Raw genomic sequence first — 24126 nt, 5'->3', positions numbered from 1 at the left:
GTCTGATCTGAGGGCATCTGTCAGTGCTTGAGTTGTTGTAATAGATCAGGTATAGGTTCATCTTTATGTATGTGATCCTGTCGCCTTACCTTGTCGTACTTGCTGCTGGAGCCAAAGCCAAAGATGAGTAGGTGTCCATGGGAGTCTGTGGCTGCGAAATGCTGCCCATCTGGACTACATTTACAGTCAAACAATGCCCCGTGTCCTTGGCCCTCAATCTATCCACAGAGAGACAGCGGGAAGAGGAGAAGAAGATATCGTGCTCATTGTAAATCACAGTATTACACTTCCTGGCATCTGTAGTAGTTGTATAAGATGGACACAGTCAAATCCAAATGTCAAGACTGAACTCTCAATCCCCTTCTACCGCAGCTGAACAGATACAGCAGTGTTTAAAAGAATAAGCAGTGTATGCTCGCTTAAACAGACTTCCTTATTGCAGGATGTGTGTTGAATACAGGATGCAGTGGGCAGGCTATGCTCCAATAAAGGAATAGTTCTGCATTTTTGGAAAGGCACTTACTTGCTGGGTGTTAGAAAAGAAGACAAATACCACTCTCACTGTCAGTGTAATATACAACCTACCAGCACTTACTGCACTACCACCAACAGTATTTTATTACTTTAGTTTTATTTTATATATTTATTTTAGTTTTTAAATTCTTTCTTTTTTTTTTGCTTGTGTGGTTTTCTGTGTAAATATTTTTGAGCATGGTTAGAGGGAGCCTGTGACCCAAGAACAGCAACTGCTGTATGTAATTGTTGTGCACATGACAAATAAAGTCTTGCAGTCCATAGCTCACTATGTACGCAATACTTTGGCACATAGAGCCACTAAAACCAAAAACATATTTTCTCATTCTTACAGCTGAGAGGTGCTGGTGGATTCATTTTTTAAGGTGGATCCATACGGATCTACCCCCACTGTTTGGAACTAATGTGAACAGAGGAAGAATTGGGCAAGCCCCACCCCCATCACTTAAATGTGGGATTGGTACGTTCCTGAAATACTTTTTATCTTATTTTTTAAAACCCTCTTCACTTCCCGATTGCCATCAATAAATAAAGTTGTGAGACCGTGCACGCTCATGTGTTTTTTTCAAGGCATGGCTTTGAAGAGAGGGCTGATGGGAGGAGGCGGGATGTATCACTTACACTTAAGTCACATGTATGGGAGCTTTTTGGCTTCCTGGTTAAATATACTGATGACGGAAGGAGGGTGGAGGACAAAACTGTTGGGGTATGTGGCCACGAGAAATACATCCAGCATGGCCACACTTTTTAAGCAACATCACCCTAATTTGTCTGTGGAGGGACTGGCAGAGAAATACACACACAGGCTATTTTTTATTCACTAATGTTCATATTGCACGTCAATTTAACCAGTAAATATCAATTATTTTCGTTTAGAACTTTATTTGAACATTGAACATCTGAAATGTTGCAACGGTCACTTGCTTAATTGTTCTTCAAATTCTTTAGTAAATAGGGAGCAAAGTTATATTTGTCTCCCTTTCTTTGCCAAAACAAATGATCCGAGCCGTGACTAACGACCATGATCTCATCTGAACCATGAGTTTTATGATCCGTTGCACACCTCGAGCGCACTATATATTAGAAAGTAAATAAGGTTATTTCCTAAAATGCAACACTATTTCTTTAAGTTTAAGAAATCACACGGGAAGAGGCCGTTCACTGTCTGTGATCGTCACCAGGATTTGGGAGACTGACCAGCTCTGAGTGACTCACTTTTTTTGAGACTGTGATTAATGCCGGCCTTGGTTACCATAGAGACACAAGCAGGAAATACAGTGGTGGCTTTGATAATTAACACACTAGATAAATATGCACAGTGGCATATATGAGTGTGGTGCGATGATTTCACTCATGCCCATGGCCACGCATAATGAATTAAATGACGAATAAAATGCCATAACGAAGGTGAGAATGTGAGACGGCAGAGAGAGAAAGAGAAAGCACAGAGGGGCGGTGGGGGTGAGAAGGAAGGAATGTGAGACAAAGAGTGACGCTGGGAAACAAACGGAAAAGAATGTGTGGTGGGAAAGAAGCAAATACGGAAGGAATATTTTTGATTAAAACCACATATCTCTGCAGTCCAGAGAACATAAAATCAAACAAGGATAACCTGAGTGCCTTTTTGCTAATTCACTGCATAAGAAAACATGATAACATTTCACACAAGAGAGGGGAAATGTATAAGGACCTGGACAGAAAACCCTCTAACATCTGGCTTCTGTCTTTAGCAGGAAAGGGTGCAATCGAAATTCATTCCCAGGTTAAATAACTTTTGAAAATCATGGATATTTTACCGCTCCGGATCTAAGTCATCAGTGATGGAAACATGAAACCTTGTGGAGAAACAGTTATATTCAACCTCTTCAGACATGGTGCTTTGACGCATGTCAAAGCAGAAATATTCATTGTTGTTGTTTTTCCCGTCTATGAGAAAAATATGCAAAATTGTGTTTATATGCTCTACCTTTGGTGTAAAAAGTACTTTTTACCTTCAGTGTGAATAGCCAAGGAGAAGTGATAAAGACAGTGACAGTGAGAATCTTACCATGTTGAAGTAGGACCGGATCTTGGCCCCTTTGGCCAGGTCCCACACAATACAGTTCCCATCATGCCCTGCTGAGAACAGGATTCTCGGATCAAAGGGGTGTGGCTCCAGAACGAACACCTCATCCTCGTGACCCTGTCAATAAAGAACAAGAACGTCTGGATTAAGACAATTGTACAAAATAAAGATGATTCAAGAGGAATCAATAGCGTTTTTATAATAAAGGACTGTAACTGTGATTTAATATGTTTTAGCCCATTAACACTAGAGCAACACTTCAGCATAATTTGTTACTCTTTCTGTTTAAGTGCATTTTGACATCCAATAATTCACAGTCAGCTACTAAAACACAAGTCTTTTAATGTAAGAAAGGACAGAATCCATATGATTTTTTACCAATGTCCACTACTGCTTTTTCTTATTCCTTCTGGATGAATATGCAATGTTTTCTGGGTAACAATCGTCCCATGTCCCATGTCTTTGAAAGCAGCACTGGGTAGAGTTTCCAACACTCCCTGCTAATAACTGCATTACCATCCAATAATAAGATAAATTATTAACTTGACAAATAAAAGTGGGAAAATATTTAGGGTAATGCATTTTGATTATCAAGGTAAGAAATCAGTTTAAAAATCCACTGTATATTTCTAAAAGATCAGCGATAATCATAAAACGCTGTTACATGGTGGTTGGAGGGCAGCACGTGCAAAAGATTATGTGATGACATCAGTGATGACACTGCAGACTAGCGAGCATGTTTGCTGCTGAGAGACATAAAAGTGAACTGTTACTCAAACTAAAAATCTGTCAAATCTAATTTCAGCAGCACCACATGGAAATCATTAGTGAACTGTTAGAAGGAAGTAAAACTTGTAAGATTGACAAATAACCCTGCGGTTATGCAGTTAATCTTAAATTCATGCTTGTGTTTACTTGTGTGTCTCTGTTTGTGTTTGAATGTGTTTAGTCGCTGCATACCATCAGGACATGGACCAGGTTTCCCGTTGTGGAGTTCCAAACCTTCAGCGTCAGATTGTTGGCTGCTGTGATCACCGTGCTGTCGTGGCGATCCCACGCTACCATGGTAACCTTCAGCTTGGTCACCTTGTCTTCCAGTGGAGGAGGGTTGTACTTCCTGAGGGTTGGATGTTGATGGCATGTGTTTTGCAAGTTGAGATCAGTTTTGCTTACGCTACACGCAGAAATTAAATAAGAGCAAATCAAAGATATTTGTCAAACGGTTAAGCTGACATGAGGGATTCACCTGTTCATTCCTTTTTTAACATAATTCATTCGGAGCAAGCCAATCATGACAGCTAAACCTTTTCTACAAGATAAATTCATAACATCAGCTGCTACATAAAGCTATAAACTGTGAACATCAGCATATTATTTTATACACTTTATTCTCATAATATAACTTTTCTTTCGAAATCTCTGATTTTGTTTCGCCTTTAAGTGGCCCTCATACTCCAAGGTAATATCCAAAATATTTCTAAGTCTTTCCAGATGAGACTGTGCCTGAATGTATTTTTCACTTTTTATTAAATGATCTCACCTTGATTACAACGATCACATCCCAGCTACAGATTCATATACCATAAAAAACCAGGTTATCTGCATTTATTATCATAGTCTCACGTTCACTGAGTTCATTCACGCACTAAAAGATTTAAACAGCATGTTGGTGTCGTCTCCATTTTTTCAGTCAGTGATGCCTTCAATAAATCTATAGTCTGTCTGGAAGCTATCGAGTTATCAATCACTTTCACACCACGTGCCACAGGTGTGAAGATACTGTTTTTATAACTCGATTATTTATGCTCTGTAAATTATAAAGCATCTCACCCACTTCTGAATAAATACATTCAGATGTAATTGAATGAAAAAGGTTTGGCTGGTGGCACAAAGGGATTTAAGTCTCGTCTAACTATTGCTAAATGAATGTTTTTACTTCAAAGCAGTGCGTTCAGCTGGGATTCCTCGAATACAATAGGTCTGGGACTTTTTGATTGATTTTTGTAAAACTTTGGTCTGACGTTGTAACCCGCAGGACCATCCCAGCCCACGGCTCTGAGCTCCAAGCACAACAGCACTGGTGGAAGAGCCACACTCTGACAGCCACACACACACACACACACACACACACACACACACACACACACACACACACACACACACACGTACCCGGGTAATTTGGTCTGCATGTCCAGCAGAATGCTCCTCCAGCCCTGAGGCTGCAGCTGCCAGATTCGTGCTGTACCATCCCTGCTGCCGCTCACAAACCTACAACACACACACACACACACACACAGATTTGTGAAAACATAATCATGCAGCAAATAAACTGTAAAAATAACACTTGGTTCTATTTTAGCTTTCTGCTGTACAATGGCTGCTTTCATGTGCACACATCAGTGTACACTAATTGTACGCTCCCTCCCCTCCACTGCTCCCCTCTGCATAGACAGTCTACCTCCCTCACTGCTGAGATTACAGCAGCCCATGGGAATTAAAGCTGAGCTTGTTTTTCTGCAAACTCCACACAGGCACACAGATTTACACCCAGTGACTGCATGATATATTCAAGTGTATTTGTGTGTAAGTGTGAGAGAGAGAACATGTATTAGAGCATGTAGTGAATAGTAAGTGGTATTTCTGCTGATCAATCAAGTTACATTCTTACACCCGTAGGTTCCATTAAAACAAACACACAAAAATGGCTCACGCTAACGCACAACTTGTGCAAACCTACCTGTCACTGCAATGTGAAAACTGGATGCTGTCGACTTTGTCCTAGGTGAGAAAAAAAACAAGAAAAAAGTCAAAACAAGAAATTTGTATTTGATTGTATATTACATATAAATGTCTTTTAACAAGCTTTTTGATCATGAGATACAGTTCAAAGTACTGTACCTACACCTACAGTGTTTTTTCATTCGAATTTATTTGCACAATTAGAATGTATCATGACTTTTGTGTACATATACAAATATATATATAATTATGTTCAGATCATTTTGTTCTGTCTTTTTTTGTTTGTTTGTATATCTATAAAATGGATTTCTGTAACCTCCTTCATAATAAATGTAAAAGGGGAAAGACATGAATTAATACAAATTAGGTCACTTAAAAAGAGAAAATATCAGGTATTTTGACAAACAATCTGATGACTGAAAATCAAGTTTTTATAATTTTTGTACACCACAATTTTTAAAACAAAAACAGGTTGTGTACAAGACCAATTGATAGAACGAAGCTTTAAACATAAGCTTTAAATTAAACTTATTGTAAATACAGTCTCTGTTGACTTACTGTGTGCGACTCAAGTTCAGAGATCTTCTCTGGCTGGCCTGAGCCAAAGTAGTACACCCTGATGATGTGATCCGTGCTTCCTGTGGCGAGGAACATCCCACCTGGATACACATACAGGAGTTTTGTTAGGCTATTGCACACATGCATTAATTTACAATTCTGTAAAAAAAAAAATCCTTTCACTCATTATTTCTGTATCTTCGCTTCTTTTCTGTTTAATGCCTGTGGCTCAGGAGCATCAAAGAGGCCATACATTCCAGCATTTTATTATATTTAATGGATTTATGATTAATAAAAGAAAACACAATAGTTATTATACACTTCAAGGATGAGTAACAGCAATGCTTCATGTATTTTCAAGGGCAAACTCTGCAAACCTGGAGGCCATTTATCAGGCGTTCAAGGTTGATAACATCTCAAGACACAAATACACTCTCAACAACTGTGAAGGACACTTATTCCACATTTACTGACAAGCAGCACACATCACTCGGGTGTGGCTGTGTGCCGTGGCAGCTCTTCATTTAATGTCATAATTGTGCACTTTTGTTTCACTTCTGCTTTCCCCCTGTGCTGCTGTGGTGTGGAGGCATGTGCGGTGAAGATCAGAGCGTGTCGTGTTCACCTGCACTGAAGGAGGAGCAGATCATCTGGACACCAGGCCTGGAACGCTCCGTGAATTTACTGGGTCTCTGGCTGCACGTGCACACAAGAACAGAAACAGTGAAAAGGGTTAATAATCAGAAAATCCTTGTTCTTGTAATCAGAAAATGCTGTTTACATTGCAGTCTCATTCAGACTTTTGTTTTAATCAGGTTAATATTGGAATATCAGTGTCCATGTAGACGTAGTCACTGTTATTACTTGGCATACTAAGTTAATTTACACACTAGATGTTATGACAAGATGTCGGAGTCAAATCCAACATAAACAGAAAGTTGAAAGTGAAAGTGAAAGTAGTCATGTGGCAAAGTGCAAAAACATCTAAAATCCATTCACAGTTGAGATTAATACAAACTAAATAATGTACTGAATACACAGGATAATAAAGTAAGTAAGTAATAGTATGTTTTTCACCAAGTAACAAACATGCTGTCATTTTAAAAGGTGTGAATAGCACTTGTACAGGTGAGACTTTGTGAAACAACGTTTGCATTTCTCACCCAAACTTGAGCGTGCGTGCGTCCCACTGCCAGAAACAGATGGTTCCGTCAGCTCCGCTGGAGGACAGGTAACGCTTGGAGCCACAACAGAGAGGAGAAAACTGCAAACACAACCAATGAGAGGTTACAGTCGATCATTGTCGACACTCTAATCATGCTCCAAACACTACAGCAGAAAAACGAAAAAAGGACAACTAACCCACATGAACTTAAAAAGCATTTTAACAATGTCGGGAGAGAGAGTGAGAGAGCGAACAAAGAGAGGCCATCCCAAACTCTGTGAGTGATAAAACAGCATAAATTCACAGGACAGGCTGACTATGTTTTGACAATATCCATAAAAAGACTAAAACTAACAACCAATCCTAATGGGAAGTACTCACTGTGTATCCAAAGACTAACGTAGCTTTTTACTATGTACCATAGATTTCCATCGGCAGCCAAAATGTGACATATTAGCATGTATTAATTCAAGGATGGAAACAGCCTTAAAAAAATACTCTATTTACTGTTGAGTTAGAGTCCGGCTCTGGGTAGGGTTAAAAAAAACTGTGTAACAGGTATCACATATTTTCATATAAATGAACAGGTACGGGCACAGATGCAAATTAAATGAACATGCTCAGGCAGCAGGTGAGGACTTAAGTATGTTGAAAAAAAATGATGCAGTATTTTTAACATCTAAATCGGCTTATATGAAGCCTAGTCAGCCACAAGGATTTGTTTTTATTGTGAAAGCCTATGACACCACCTCTGACCCCCTCTGCTCAACTCTCTGCTCACTACTGACAGCGAACAAACTAGTACATCAACGTGGGTGCCATAAAGACAAATATAGCCAGTGGTGAATACGTTCTCAGTGGCTTTACAGCATGTAAAATGTTTTAGCTTTTGATAGCCACAAGCTAGGCACGTCGTCGGTGAGAAACAGCTGCAGGTGCTGCGAAAATTCACAGATTCTTTTCCAAGACCACAACAAATCCACCATAACTGTAGCCTGTGTCTGTAGCATATGTGTTTGATCATGGGTGACCGGTCGGGTCACGGTTAACCGGTCCGGACTTGACTTGGACAGAAAAGAGGTAATGGGTCGGGTCTGGTATGGAGCTTGGTGGGTGCGGGTTAGCAAAAATGAACCTGAACCAGGACATAAACTAAAAACTACATTACCAATGTATTTCAGGAAATGGCTTAACCTTCAAAAGACGGCTGCTGATTAATACACTGAACCAATGTCTGGTTGCGTTGTAACAGGAATTTTGACAATAAACAACACCTGCCGTATCCATTAACAACATACACAATCTTTTAACACCATTAAGTTCCCATATGGCACAGTAGTCTGCTCCCAGAAATAACACTGGATATCAGCCATCAGTCATTTCATCAATCGCCCATATGTTGGAGTTTTGTTCTTCACCTCATCTACGTAATATTCAAAAGCGACCGTGGACTGCAGTAAGGTTTCATATGCTCATAATCTAAAATTAGTTTTAGTGGCTCTCTATTATACAAAGATCTTTTGGCAGCAAAAAATCAACCAACATGCAAAATGCTGACAAAAAGAAGTTTCATTAAATGTCGATCCAAACTGGAGGGATGAGAGCATGAGGGCAATCATAAAAAAATGTCGTCAGTAGCTTTCAGATTCTCTTTTTGTACAAAGCAAACACACACACAGATAAGCACACATGCAAAATCGTATCCTCTGTCAATCGTCATACCTGTAGTGAGGTGATAGATGCTGCATGTCCCTCCAGGACGGCCAAAGGGGCACAGGTCTGTAAGCACCACACTCTGATGGTCTTGTCACAGGAACCTGCGGCGATCATGGTGTTCTCGTAGCTCACGGCCATGTCGGAGATCTCGGCGGCGTGGCCACGCAGCGTCGCCAGCAGACGTCCGCTGTCTGTCCCCCAGATCTTCACAAGGCAGTCGTCTGAGCCCTGGGAAAGATTATTAACAATATGTATTAGTATTTTTAATAGTTTGAGATGTGGCGTGTCTGCTTCTGAGACAGATGAAAGCATGTTGAGTTCAAAAAGACTTTTAAAATGAATCGGAGCACGCGGCCGCTCGAGGCTGCAGATTAGGAACCCGAACACAAACACAAGAGAGAATAAGACTTTTCAGATACACAAATAGAGAAATAATTATAAATAAATAGCGTGTAACTATGGTGCGACAACAAAGGACAATAGACATGAGGGCACCAGATTATCAAACCATTAGACTGATTTGATTAACACCAGTAAAGGGAGTTACACTGCAACTGTCATGTAAACACCTTCAATGCATAATCTAATAAGTAACACTAGAATGGCACTCAGTAGAGCACATACCTCCACTCAGGCCCAACGGTCCTCCTTAAATTCTATCAAGCTCCACCAAATTTCACACACTCCTAGATATCTTCTATCTCTCTCTGTCCCTCTGTGCAAAGCATATATCAAGAACCATTCATCGTATCAGCTTCACACTTAACATATGTGTTGTTTAGGGACCAAGGAAGTGCATTGTGGAATGTGGTGCGATTTGTACACATGATGCGTTCACTATTAATAAACACCAGTGCTCCGCAACAGCGGCAACTGGGAGCCATCAAAGAAGGTGCTGTTGTCGATCATGACAGCAGCGCTTTCACAATAACAGCAACTGGGTTCCGCACTTGAGCTTCACCGAACTTCAAATATACAAATTAACAGCTGTTTGTGCAGCAGCGGTGGCGCAGCTTCAGGATCTTTACCTGCCACAGCTCAATTACTGCAGGTCACTTTTACAGTGTTAGAAAGAAAGATGCAACCAGCCTCACCACAGGCCAGGAAAACAGCCCATTCCAAACAAGGCAGGCTTACAATGCACTAGCCAGTCCTCTTAATGTGCCTGATTTCTTTTATCAAGATCAATGAATTATTCCCTTGAAAAACCTCTTGCAATTCCGCATTGTAAAGATAGTGATAAAATCAATTTCAGTTTCCTTGTTTTCGATCCAGCAGTTTTTGCATAATCCTGCCAAGTAATAAACAAGCAAACGATATAATACTAATGAAAACATAACCTCCATGGCAGAGGTAATTAACAGGCAAATCACTACCTTGGTGTGAGTATACTGTGTTTAATTCCGTGCATGCATTTACAAGGATTCAAAGTTCAGACACAAAGTCACATTTCAACACAAAATGAGCAGCTCAGCTCATCTGTGGTGGAAAGTTAAATTAAATACATTAACTAATTAAACTAACACCACATACCTGTTTTATATTTGATTTCAAAATTCTCAAAATTCAAAATTGGCTTGAATACAGGATACAATTTACATAAATTTGGTTTAACAGGGAATCAAATTCTTCCAACCACGTAAATGTTTCATCAACCTCTGACCTTTCATTTCGTTTTTTTAACAATGACGAAGTTACACTGTGCAGGCAAGCACACTGAATGTCTTTCACCACTTAAACACACACACACACACAAACGCAAACATCAGAAAAAGCAAACCGCCTGACTCACTACCGAGAAACGGATATTTTTCACACCACTGTGAGACAGACAGGCCAGCGCAGAGCTACACTGAAGAAGATAAGAGTCATCTCAAACTGTAGAGAAAGACTAATGTGTATTGGCGGAGGCTTCAGGAGAGAACTCACAAGATGTCTCATTTTCCACAAAAGCTGTTGTGGGTTTCTAGCAATAAGGAACTTTTAGAGGGGGAAGTCATCTCAGTAGAATATTTATATGTAGTAATATGTCACGAAAAGCAATGCAGGAACAGAAGGGAGAACAAAAGCAACGCATTCAAAAACCAAGGCGACAAATAAATGATAAAACATTGAGTAAAACCTAAAAGAAATGTTGTGTTTGGGCAGCTCCTGAAATATTCTTTAATCTAGATGGAAGATTTTTGCCCAAGATCAAATAAATATAAATAGAAAACAGCCATCAGGGACTCAGAGTAGAGCCGACACTCAAGTATTTCTGGCTGTGATCCAGTTCACCAGGAGTTAAAGTGTTTGTGATTCTACAGAACCATCAGTGTCTTGATTAATAGCTCAAAATAACTTCTCAAACCAACAGGTAACAAGTATCAAGTGAGGGCCCCACAGAGTGTTATTTTATCATGATTAAAATATTATTTATTATTATCATCTAATAATTAATGAATTAATTATTCACATCATCTACTAAAATAGAAATACTAATACCGAACTGGAAGAGTACTCAATTACAAGCAAAAGTCCTGCATGGAAAATATTAAGTACAAGTATAATATAGTATATATATATATCAAATTATGAAATTAATGAATGTATAATGAATGTAAAATTGATATGTCCCCTGTGACTATCATTGGATTATTATTACTCATTAATTAAATGTAAAAGCAGGATTTTGTATAGGACTGATTGTTTTCATCATGGATTAATCTGCTGATTATTTTCTCCATTGAACATTGATTGTGTGGTTTGTAAAAATTCTGAAAATGGTGAGAAATACCATCATAACTGCTCGGTAAAATTTACAAAGGAGTCGCCACTTTACTGTGTGTGCACTACAGCAGAGCTAGAACACACACACACACACACACACACACACTCAGTTTGTAGCCAGGCGCCGGTATGTGGAAAATAATTTCTTAACAGCATAGTATGATTGAAGTTTAACCGTTCACACAGTTTTTCGTCAGTGACGTGTAACCCTGTACAGAGGGACGTCTTTTTAGCAAACAAGTTTGACTTGTTTCCTCCTTTGGCAGCCGCTTTGCATCCACTTTTTTTTTAAACTGGATATCTGTCATCGAAGACAAACCCCATGTAGTTTTTTGGACTACCCAAAGTAACCAGAGTGCTGCTGCAACCCTTAAAACTCTAGAAACAAAAAGGAGCCTCACAGCTTTTTTTTAAATCCATACATGTGCAAAAACTTTCCATCAAAATCAATAGTTTCTGACAAATCAAAGGATCAGGCTCTAATGAGACCATCAGCTTAGGTTACAGTTATTTGGTTACAGAACATGCTGACACATGCATCCTTTTATATCTGAAAAACATTTTAAACGACAGGCCATGCTTTCAGCAGCATGCTCGTGGATTACAAAGCTAAATCATGTCAGATTTTCTTTTTAAAGAGCAGATTGTGACTGGAGCTGTTGTTTTGTGGACTGATTACAACAACAAGCAATTCAGAGAAATCCCAAGGACAAACTAAAGCTGTGCCAAGATGGACGAAACCTGACGTGGTCAAATGAGAGCCAGGCATGAGAGGTGCATGATATGGAAAAGATAAAGACTTCACAGCAACTTTCCTTGTTGCTTTGGATGTGAAGTTGTGTTAGTTGTGTCACCGGGACAAAAAAAATCCACAACAGCTCGTCTCATATGTCCTTTCATTATGGCCGTGATAATGAGCTCCGAGCCATTTCTAAAGCTATATTACTCAAATCAATATGGCTATTTGCCAATCAATTGTTTAAACAAACCTATATGCATTGATCACACATGATCACAGAGAATGTTTCAGCTAAACTACATAATCAATTACCAACCATGGCCACTGCAGCAAAGCCTGATGGAAGAGATCCAAAAATAAAGAAAATATATAAATAAAAATGATCTTGTGATGAAAGGAGACAGCGGGAAAGAGAGCGAGAGAGAGAAAAAAAGAGCTGAGAGGAGAAAAAGAAAAGGGAGAAGGAGAAAGTGAGGGAGACTAAGAACGAATTTTAATTCTGGCACTTAGCCAGCGCCTCAGAGGAAACATTTTCTCCAGTTATGATGAGAAATAGCAAAGAGAAGAAGAGGAGGAGGGGAGAGAGAGAGAGAGAGAGAGGAACAAAGGAAAGGCAGTGCAGAAAAAGGCAAGGGGGAGAGAAAAAAGAAAGAGAGATAAAGAGAAAAGAGAGACAGGGAGAGTCAATCGACCCCCCCCCCCCCACCACGCTCCCTCTCAGCAGACAGCCATTTTTAGAGATTTAAGAAGTGAAAGCTGGAAATGGTGTATAGCAGCAGGCAGTGTTTGACTCGAGAACCCAAACAGAAGGAGGGAGACATTAAATCAAGATTATCTCATTGTTTGTTGGATATTTAATACGTTGACCGTTCCGTTTCACAAACACGACCACAAATACAGCGTCTACCAGAGGCATCCAGAGGGCAAAGGTCAGCTTCCCCCACTTTCAGTTCCTTAAAGCACGATCATTATCATAAAGTTATTTGAACTTTCTCCTGCAGGCTGCGTTCAGTTAAAGCTGTGAGTCACTGAGTAAAAGTGTCTCCACCCCTGTGAGGTAAACAGTAATTACGTGCTGCCAGAGCTGTTACAACAGGGACCACAGGTGCTTGGTCATCTCGGTAAGCAAAAGACAGCTTGTAACAATCAGGCGCGTACACATAACGCACAAGAGGTGAGTCTAAACAAGCACAGAGACGATCGCACAACAGTGTCAGGGAAGTCCCTTTGAACAGGTAGAACACACAGAAGACCCTTTTCCACTGGTCCAAGAACCCACTAACATCTGGCTTTTGTCTGCGATGGGAATGGATACAACCAGCATTCACTCCCGGATCAAATGACTCTGCAGTAGAAACAGGTTTTTATCGGCTCCGACTCCGACCGGCAGTGATGGAAACAAGACACCTGGGTAAACACTTCTTCTCCTTCTATATTTTGACCGTCTAGGCGCAACATTGTGACGCACACTGCGTCGGCGCATAAAAGGCCATGAACCTTGAAGACGGAAGACTTTCTCTATGTCTCATTCATTCACAACTCTCTTTCACTCGTTCTCATCAGCTGACTGTTGGATGTTTACTGTAATCAAATCAGATCTTGCCACGATCTCCATCAGCCAATCGTGGCGTTGCTGTCAAACTTTAAATCTGGTTTCCTCTCTGTCGCTGTCAGCTGTCATTTCAGTGCGAACCCCCTCTTCCCCACTCCCCCCCAGTCTCCATATCCAGAGCCCTGGTCAAGTCCAACTGAGACCACTAATCTCATCAGATCCTTAACATTTTCTAGATCCCACCAACCAGCACCAGTGTTTAGGCCCTGGGAGGTTTCCTGTACTACTTGATGACATCACAAGGGGTGTTGACTCTCATTTATATCACAGAATTTTCATTTGTTGTTGTGCATACATGGCAATGAATTTGTTCATTCTCAAATGATGTCTCTCCGGACTGAAATTGTTTTTTACATCTTGGGAACAACATGCAACCAAATTTGTTCTTATTATCGTACAATATGCAACACTGACAAGAAAGTGAGATTTCTGTTGGATTGGTGACGTCAAACATGACTCAAAAAATGTTTTGAAATAGAAAGGGAAATTCCTCTACTGGCAATAAGAAAAGAGTCAACTTCCTTTTTTACCTGCATTTAAAATCCTGTGTAGACCTGCTAATTTTGATGTGTAAGAGGCGTCCCACCAGCACACACACACACACACACACACACACACACACACACACACACACACACACACACACACACACACACACACACACACACACACACACACACACACACACACACACACACACACACACACACACACACACACAGGCAAAAAAAAAACCTGCAGCCTTACCGTGAAGATGCGTCGTCCCGTCCTGTCGAAGGTGACACAGTACACGGACGACAGATGTCCCAGGATCCTCTTGTGCATCTTCATGTGCTGGTACACGGCAGTGGGCAACAGCTGCCGGAGACGGTAGGATCCGTTTAGTCGACGGCCGAAGCTTGTCTCCACTGGACGCCGAGAGAAGATATGAACAGCAGTGACAATTATACATTAGAAAAGGAGAGTGCCCAATGAAAAGCTTGTTTGTTTAATAGAAGAAAAAGAGAATGAGCAAAAACACACTGTGAAAACAATTAGGAGGCAAATGCTGCCGTCAGACGAGACCTTGGCAAGCAAAGATACAACATAGTATGTAAAGATCTGACAAACAGGAGTTAAAACAAACAAACATTGAAGACAATGGATGAATGTTAATTTTTCTTTTACTAAATTAAAGGTTTTTCTTATTTACCAATATTAGGTGGGCTTCCATAGATAATTGGCGGCTCCGGTGGTCGTCCGCAGTGAAGGGCAGCCAGTGCTGAGCCCTTCCACACAACATGCTTGCAACCTGGAGAGAGGAAAAGTAAAAAATAAACTAATTATATACATCAAACATACACATTATACCGATTCTTATATGTCTCATAGCCTGTGGGATCTTTTCTGTATGCAGCTCCACTTATATTTTCCGCCGCACATGAAAGATTGTATCCGTTAGTCTATTCAAATATGTGGTAAGATAATATCTGCCTGAGAGGGGTGGATTTACATGTGTGTTTGTGAAAGCCTCTCAGGTGCACATGCACTGAAAAGACGCTTACTCTTGCTGGTGCGGAGCAGATTCTGCCTGCCGGCTCCCAGAAGGCTGATGAGTCCGGGCACGCTGGCAGGGACCTCCCCCTCCAGCAGCGGACAAACTCTAGAGCAGACCTGCAGCAGGTGCTCTGGACTGATGTGTCGGTTGAGCTTCACCTAAGCGAAAAACACACACACGTGTCATCGTTTGGAGCAAAATCACCAGTCAGTGGTGAGCAAGACAGTGTTTTATAAGGGAAACTGAAAAAAAATGTGTACAAGCTATTTGGAGCCTGACACTTACAGCTCTATACGTTTTGTGTTGCTCAGCAGTGCCTCTGACAGACAGTGGCAAGGAATAGAAAAGCTCCCAATGAGAATTAATATGGTGCCACATAAATACACTAACTCTAAAAATCTAATTAACTATCTAACACAATTTCAGTAGGTGTTAACTTAAAATAAAATAAAATAAAAAAAGAACAGTTAGACAAGATTAGAGTGGATTTTCTTTAGCACGGATTAAAAAAACATAGAAACATTACAAATAATAATATACAGTGCAGAGGGAGGCAGAGAACCCAGTGGGCTTGTTTTCAACCTCCACCTTAATATTGTTAAAATGTCATGAAATTAGAAAACACATAATTAACATGCAGATAATAATATGACTACCTATGAGAGTCAAATCAACAATAATATGTATAGCCTAGTAAAAACAACAACACAATATAAAGCAAAAGATGTGTGTATGGGATGAGTGTGCAGATGCATTCAAATGCTCCCCTGAGAGTGTGTGGGGGTGTCATTTTGTACACATGCATTGACTCCTGAGCAATAGTAATCAATAGTAAAAACAAATCATATCTCCCTCTATAGTTAAGGATAACATTTAGTATTAAATACTAAATTGCCTTTTTTTCCCCAGCATTATTAAAAGAAGCAAAAAGAAAAGAAGCGAGGTCACAACCTTTTTCCAACACAAATAAACTGAGTAAGAACAATTTAGAAAAATCGAAATTGCACACTTTTTCATTCAATTCAAAATGTAAACTGCATCTGGAACCAAATAAAAGCTGACATGCCACGATTCAGCTGTATAGTTTGTCTTTTAAATGTACATGGACACGGTTTAATAACAGTGCAGTACAGCAGCAGAGGAGGGGGGCGTGGCATGCAACATAAGCATGAAGCAGAATGAAAGAAACACTCTTATACACACAGTGTGTGTGTGTGTGTGTGTGTGTGTGTGTGTGTGTTTGTGTGTGTGTGTGTGTGTGTGAAGCTCGGGGACCCTCCTGCATGGCTTACTTCTGAAGAAACACACTGCCTGAGTGACTTGGCCGGCACAGGATGAGAGAGCCAGACATGCAACATGCAGTAATACTTTATTACTATTACTATTATTATATTAATACTAATATTACTATTTAAATGTAATAACTTAAATTAGACACGTGGCAATCCGCTTTGTTTCAGACATATCTGATTTAAATATCTGAACTGGGTCAAATAGCTTGAAATTAAACAATTAGTCTTCTCTCACACACACACACACACACACACACACACACACACACACACACACACACACACTTTCTCCATCCCTTTATCTGAGCACTGACACACACACACACACACACACACACACACACACACACACACACACACACACACACACACACACACACACACACACACACACACACACACACACACACACACACACACACACACAATCACACACAATTAATGACCCCTTAATTGCTTTCAACATCCTTGCTGGTTCAGAGACGTGATCAGTGTTTCTAATCACATATCAGCGCACCCACCTCTCTCAGCTTCACACACAGCCATGACACACACAGCCATGACACACACACACACACACACACACACACACACATCACCAGAGTAATGTGCAACAACAATTTGCTCCATTTTACTTGCTTCAGAGGGGTAATAGATAACACCCATCCAATCCAACCTCCCCCAACCCCCTCTCAAGCCACAACAGCAGCACCAGAACGCACATGGCCCTACACACACCGTACAACTATCACCTCACATTTCTATACACCGTTTTAAAAATCCATATATTTCACCTAAAACCTTATTTTCAGTTATATAGATTTATCACACAAAATAAAATCACAAAAATGTTGACTTTTGCTAATAATTAATATTCAAATTAATTGATTAATATTAATATATGTATTGTCATAATGATGACAGGTTTTTGTGTCATTCAGAAATAGGCCTACGTTTGCGTGTGTGTTGTGCTCCTGCTCGACTTTACATGCAAAATGCAAATAATGATATATCTAATTAATCCGCCTTAATTAATTAGCCACAATTAATACTGTTAATTATTACAATAGCACTGATTCCTCCTGGCTGCCCAGCCCCCTTCTGAGCCAGCCCAGATATATAACCCCCACACGAGCTCACACGCAACCACTGCAGCCTCCAAACACTCCCTTTCTATTCTTATGTTCCTAAAATGTCTTCTAATAATTAAAACTAAAAATCCACCGCAGTATTTTTTCCCTAATAGAGGGAATTACGCACAATGGACAGGAGGCCGGCTGAACGGCTGGGGATGGGAGGAGGAGGAGGAGGGAGCCAAGCAGGAAGAGAGAGAGAGAACAAACACACACGCACACAAGCATAACGACACTGTCGATCATTTCTTAAAATATAGATTTACATCAACACACACTGCAAGCAATGTTCATCCGTCTGCCTTTTGGGATGTGGGAGGAAAAATCCATGAAAACGTAGGTCTGTGCGGATTAAATAGGCCCTATGTGGTTCTCTTTATACAACTGCTATAATTAAACTTATTAAATATCTAAACAAACATGGGAAACTATACTTTCACACAGGCTGAGGGATAAATATATATGCCATGATTAATTCTCTCCACGCCCCCATGCGTAAAAAGGGCGCTTTGAGGCGAGCCCCGTTTGTTTACATGACAGTTAGCAGCGTCAATTAAAACACACCAGCTCCACGTTACCTCCTCACATCAGCGGCTCTCCCTGAGCTCTCCCATCCGATCTAAACACCTCAAAACACCCCATCGCCAAAGAAACACAGCAGCAGCAGCAGCAGCAGCTTCTCCAAAAACAGGGGGGACTCCACGGCGGATCATCCTCATGCAAACAGCAGCTGCAGCCTCCCTGCACATGCTGCCCATATTCTCCTCCAAGAAAAAAAAAAGAAGAAAACAACACACACAAAGTGCTGTTTTCTAACTCTTTGCCCCCCCTGTGTGCTTTCAGCCCGTGCACGCAAATGATGGCTCTTGCAGGACAAGCGCGCCTCCATCTCTTCTCCTCTCTCTGGCTTGTGGCGCAGGGAGTCCCTCCTCCGGATCCTGGCGCTCCTTACACCACAACACTCATGACGTACCACACATTTCACACAACACACTTTTGCACACGCACAACTACCACAACCTTTGGGGGTATGCATGGCAAAAAACTTCGTGCACATGAGGCTGGGACCCCTCTGTGCAGCCTCCCCCTTACACTTGCAGCCAGCTCGCCCTGCAAAGACCTACCCTTCTTCTTCTTCTTCCTCCACCACCTGATTTAAAAATTGCGGGAAATTCAATTTCTATTTTGCTCTCTAAAAACTTTTTCCTCAGTTATAGAGCAGCCTTACCAAATTTTCGTAGGTCCCGGGGTGCTCCTGCCCCGTCCAGTCCAGTCTTTTGGGCAGCAGCTGGGGTGGAAACACAGTCGTGAGCGCGATCGTCCAGTTCGTAAATGTGTCGTGTGGTATTTTTGCGAGGAATAAACGAGAAATGAAGAGGAACAGCAACATGACAAAGTACAGTGCAGGGGAGGACGCATCTCTCCCCGCGCTGCTGGCTGCTTACCTCCTTCTCCTCCACCTCCCTGATCAGGGTCTGAAAACAGCACACAAACACACAAATCACACCCCCGTGACAATGTCGGACACGTTATAAATGATCCCCAAAATGCGAAAACACCAACCTCGGCCGCTTTCTGACACGGTCCAGCCTCTAGAAACCGGGCTATTAGGAAGTACAGCTCTGGTGTGGAGGGAGAAGAAGAGGACGGGGGAGCTGCGTTAGAAGAGGGCGCCGAGGAAATTGGAGGAGGAGGGGGAATTAAAAACCAACCGTGACACGTTGTTTGCGATCTCCTCTACTCACCAGAAGTCAACTGCGCGGTGTGTGTACTGTCTGAAGCCATTTTGGTGTTGTTTGCCAGGGCAGCGCCGGAGCCTGTGCGCTGGGTCTCGGTGGCTGCCCTGTAGCTGTCACTGTTTATCCACCAGGAAGAGGCTGCCTCCATTCAGCTGCGCTCTCACCGAGTCCCGGCTGTGCGTCGAGCTGTGCCTCCGCCGAGCGGCAACTAGTGCGCGTCCGTGCGAGCCGACCCAGCGAGACGACCCCGCGTTTCTTCTCGCAAATAACCCGGCGCCGTCGCATCCACGCGTTCACTGCGCCTCTTTGTGAATTTTAGCGGCGGTCAGTGCCTCGCTGGAGCCATATTCACCTAAATCCCCCCTCCCCCTCCAACGAAAAAAAGCGCAAGCCCTCTGCGGAGGGACACGCGTTGTGTGTGCGTGAGTGCTCCGCGTGTGGAGGGGAGGTAGAAATGGCAGCCTGCTAAAGGAGCGTACACGCTGCTGCTGCTGCTGCAGAATGGCCGCTGCTTCACATCTGGACATTTAACACGTTTATTAATTACACCTATATCTGCACACACTTCATTTGGCCGCGGGTTGACGCGAGGCTTATTCCGCCGGCCTCCATTTCCTGTGTTTTTTTTTAACGCGGATGTCAAACATGGCTCCTGTTCTGAGAGGGATCCATAAGCGACCTCACCGTCTCAGCTCTGTGTGTTTTTTGTGATTCAATAACACGCCAATCTGTGCTTTTATCTCCGTGTCCTCGCTTTACTCTGTTTGTTATTATTGTGTAACAAGATGTCTTTATCGCTAACACACCCACTCCTCTCGCTCAGGGAGCCGTTCGGTGGGGAAGTCGTCCATTTCTCCTCCAAATACTGCCAGGCAGTAAAATGGGGGAAGGGTTGGAGAAGGAGAAGGAGAGGAAGAAGGGGAATGCAGCTTAATGAATGAAACCTCGTGAGTTACAGGAATTTTATGGCAACGAGAGATAATAAGCGAGATGGTCTATCAAGGATCGTGAAAGAGGAAATGGTGGCATGGCAGCACACTTCCTCTGAGGTCCACGAGACACATTTCAATCAAAGGTTATTTTGGACAATCAAATCATATTATGATATTATTAATAATGGGAGGGAGGTGTATGTCTTTAAACAACTATTTCACAAAGAATTTAACCAACTTAAAACAAGCTTATAATCTCTTACTGACCCAGACTGCTTTTCTTTTTTAAAAGAAGACATCAGGGAAGACATAACTATTAATATTCTAATGAATTATTGCTATTACAATATTAGCACAATCTGTTGAATTCTAAAATTAGATTCTCCACCTCACATCTAAATAAGGAGACCTGTAACACTTCACTTCAGTTATTACATAGATTGAAAATCAAAAACAGCTCAGAAGCTTATTTCATCTGTGGTCCTCTAGAATAACACTCAACACACCACAAGCAGGGGGGGAAAAAACAATCAACATATAAATAGCAAATAATTGTCATGTTGTCTTTGTTACGAAAATTTAAACAAAAAAATACAGTTGGAAGAGACATAGTAGTGTGTAACAATTTGATCATAACCATGTTAAATTTGCTCTGTGAAACACTCGCTTTCAAAATCGTGAGCAGATTATTCCACAATACAGCTACACTGTAGAGGAATGTATCTGCCCATTAGGCTATTGTCAAGGTACCTCTGGCAAAATAGTCTTTTAGCGGTGACAAATAAATATTTTGGTACCATCTTTTTAAACAGATTTTAAGCGAGCAACATGTTACTCTTATTTTTTGCACCATCGAACAAGCTTTTTGAAATGTGCACGATCAGGATGTGTTCGTGTGGATGGACCTTTAATAAACCCCTTATAAATTAATTTTGAGCTTTTCATGCTGTGCTTTTCACGTGTTGTGTTAAGTACAGGCATGGCCGGGTAATCAAAATGATTTTGCACTTGAGCACCAGTAGATTGAGCTGTCGAGAAAGGTGGCTTTCCTGGGTGTAATTCTTGGATTTGTGTTGGTGACAGTTTACACTTGTAGTCATATTTTCACCTGTTGATAATTGATATTGTCTTTAGAATTTATGTGGACCTCTCCAACTTTGATCAATCTGGTGACCTTCCTGTATGTATTTTAGAATCAAAAATAATATTCAGTTTTTACCATAAGTGGACATTATCATCAGGCGGAGTGTCCTTAACATCTGTTCTGCCTCTACCCTTAACAGATTATTACTGAATTGTCAGCTTATACAAAATAAAATATATAACAAAATAATTTATAGTATGATTTAATTGAAAACATAAAGGGCCCAATATACTACCATGCAGTAACCCATCCCATGATAGTCAAATGATTGACCATTTAGGCCCTAATTCAGGTTAAGTCCACTGAAACCCATGGCATCCATCATGATCATATCAAAACTTCTCTCCATCCACTTCTCTTCCAATAAGTCTGATGGATAAACAGTAAGCATGTTTCAGTAGAATTATTTATATTTTGGCTTGAAGCCCATTTGCCTCCTTTATCATGGAGTGAAACTACTTTTTTCCATTTGTAGTTATCCTGGAATTTTACCTGACTGATAAGTTATATTAACAATATGACTGATCACTTCTGCAGCATCTGCCTTAATATGCATGGAGTAATAGTGTGATTTTAATAAGACACTGGTAAAAAAACACACACACTGGAAACGGGCCAGTTTGAGACTGAAAAGATGGTAAAGATGAAAAAAAAAAGAAAATGGGCAGATGACAGGTCAATTCTCGGCCTCTGTCATTTTTGTTAATGAGCTCTGCACAAAAATAAGTAACTATATGTTGACTTTAATACAGCTTTAAGCTTTTTTCCTGTGCAATTCTGACACACTTAGGAAATCAGTAAACACGTGCTTACTGCTCCTCTCATAGAGAACTTTAATTCAGTGTTAAAAATGGCTTTTCAATTTACGCATCATACATGTCATACCATGTCTCTTGTTTTGATTAGGTGACAGTTGATCCATGCATCATAGCAAAAATCATTACCGGTGCTGTGTCTGACTTCATTTTTGTTGTTGCTATTTACCATTGATTGTTTTGCTTTGTATTTATGGATTATGTTTGTCAGTTACACCCATTAATAACACAGATATTATAACAGAAAGGCAGGAACTCTACAGATGATGTGGATAATGCAGTAGCAACACCAATTACAATTATCATGTCAAATATGTTGTTTTTTTTGGGAGGAAGCAGAAAGCATATTCTGATTTTTTTCACGTTCACTTAAGTTTACTGACCTTCCACAAAAACTTAGGTTTACTATGCTGAATGTGATAATATCACGTAGAGCTGAATTTGCCACTTTCTTCAATGGAGTTAAGTTGAGGTGTAATCATATATATAATTGACGGACAAAAATGTAATAATAATGAAATCATTTGTTCGTATTGATATATCGTTAACGCTCTGTGAAAGTTCAACACTTGCAGCAGCCCTCCAGGCGATGGGGAGTTCACCACCTGTAGCTGTAGACGTGACAGATTCTCTTACCTTTAGTCCATCTTCAATCTGCATTACATACTTCACACACTTTATGGCTTGAAGAAAAAATAAACACTTATGTGAAATAGATCCAGGGCTGATATCTTTGTTAGTGCCCAGTCAATCTCTTCCATTTTACCTTTCATCCTGACTCATTGTCGGTATAGTTGTTATTGTGCTGACGGACGTGGCCACAGGGAGGCAATCTCACTCTGTAGCACTCAGCGTAGCAGGGGGGGCATGGAGGAGTCAAAGGTTATGAGCACTCAGGAGAAGTGCAGTCCACCACACCTTTGCCTTCTGTAACCACGATAGAAATGTACTAATTATTATATACCAGATAAAATTATATAGAGCTTGTCTAAGCAAACGCATCGTCCACCAGGACATCTGCATTATCTGCTATTTTCAAAATTTTCAAATTTTATTAGTATTGACCAAAATAAATGCACACCCTGGAACATATTTCTGCCCCTAAATATGAGAATAGCTGAAAGCTTTGGATATTTGGTTTCGATACAATAATCCATTTACTCTGTGTTAAAGATCTAAAAAAGCCACAAGAATTGAACGACATTGATATAAGAAGCTGATATTTTTTATGTACCTGCTGTGCTTTTACGTTTAAGTTTGTTTTAACAACCCTGCCTTTCCTTTATCACTGTTACCATCTTATTACCTCTTTAGTATACGAAGATTTTAATCATCAATGTACCTCTGCATGACTGTCAGTGATATGATGTATGAGTTAAAAGGTGAGATCATAGTAGTGGGATTTTTTTTACTAGAACACACACACACACACACACACGTTTATATATGTATTCAACATTTCCATAGCGCTATAAAATCCGATTAAAATGGGTATAGTACTGTTGTACGTTTTAATTGGACTCTACTGTATCTGTGGTACTCAGACATGAGTCTACACCTCCACGTTTTAAAGAGGAACTTGTCATTGGCCTGTGTCTGAGTGACAGCTTTTCACGCAATGAGCAGACAACATGGTT

The 24126-nt window shown here is 40.7% G+C and overlaps 1 protein-coding gene across 3 annotated transcripts in view; it reads right to left on the bottom strand.

Moving 5' to 3' along the window:
• phip (pleckstrin homology domain interacting protein) overlaps window positions 1–19970 on the bottom strand; it is a 38127-nt gene extending 18157 nt beyond the window's left edge. The window contains exons 1-16 of one of the 3 annotated variants that reach the window (XM_034579567.1): window positions 19605–19970; window positions 19423–19481; window positions 19305–19334; window positions 19088–19147; window positions 15442–15592; window positions 15090–15188; window positions 14645–14805; window positions 8784–9005; window positions 7060–7160; window positions 6522–6592; window positions 5897–5997; window positions 5337–5377; window positions 4769–4867; window positions 3560–3773; window positions 2582–2716; window positions 90–218 (exon numbers count right to left, since the gene is read on the bottom strand). In XM_034579567.1, the coding sequence (XP_034435458.1) occupies window positions 90–218; window positions 2582–2716; window positions 3560–3773; window positions 4769–4867; window positions 5337–5377; window positions 5897–5997; window positions 6522–6592; window positions 7060–7160; window positions 8784–9005; window positions 14645–14805; window positions 15090–15188; window positions 15442–15592; window positions 19088–19147; window positions 19305–19334; window positions 19423–19481; window positions 19605–19746 (1815 nt within the window). In that variant the 5' untranslated portion in view covers window positions 19747–19970. Of the gene's footprint in view, window positions 1–89; window positions 219–2581; window positions 2717–3559; window positions 3774–4768; window positions 4868–5336; window positions 5378–5896; window positions 5998–6521; window positions 6593–7059; window positions 7161–8783; window positions 9006–14644; window positions 14806–15089; window positions 15189–15441; window positions 15593–18437; window positions 18924–19087; window positions 19148–19304; window positions 19335–19422; window positions 19482–19604 lie in introns of those variants that run through there. The other 2 variants (XM_034579568.1, XM_034579569.1) reach the window with 2 other exon arrangements.
• Window positions 19971–24126: the final 4156 nt, after the last annotated feature.

Source organism: Hippoglossus hippoglossus, chromosome 24, assembly GCF_009819705.1.
Source record: "Hippoglossus hippoglossus isolate fHipHip1 chromosome 24, fHipHip1.pri, whole genome shotgun sequence".
NCBI classification, from domain to species: Eukaryota; Metazoa; Chordata; class Actinopteri; order Pleuronectiformes; family Pleuronectidae; genus Hippoglossus; species Hippoglossus hippoglossus.
The sequence above is the reverse complement of the archived record's forward strand: the minus strand, read 5'-3'. Positions and strand labels throughout refer to the sequence as shown.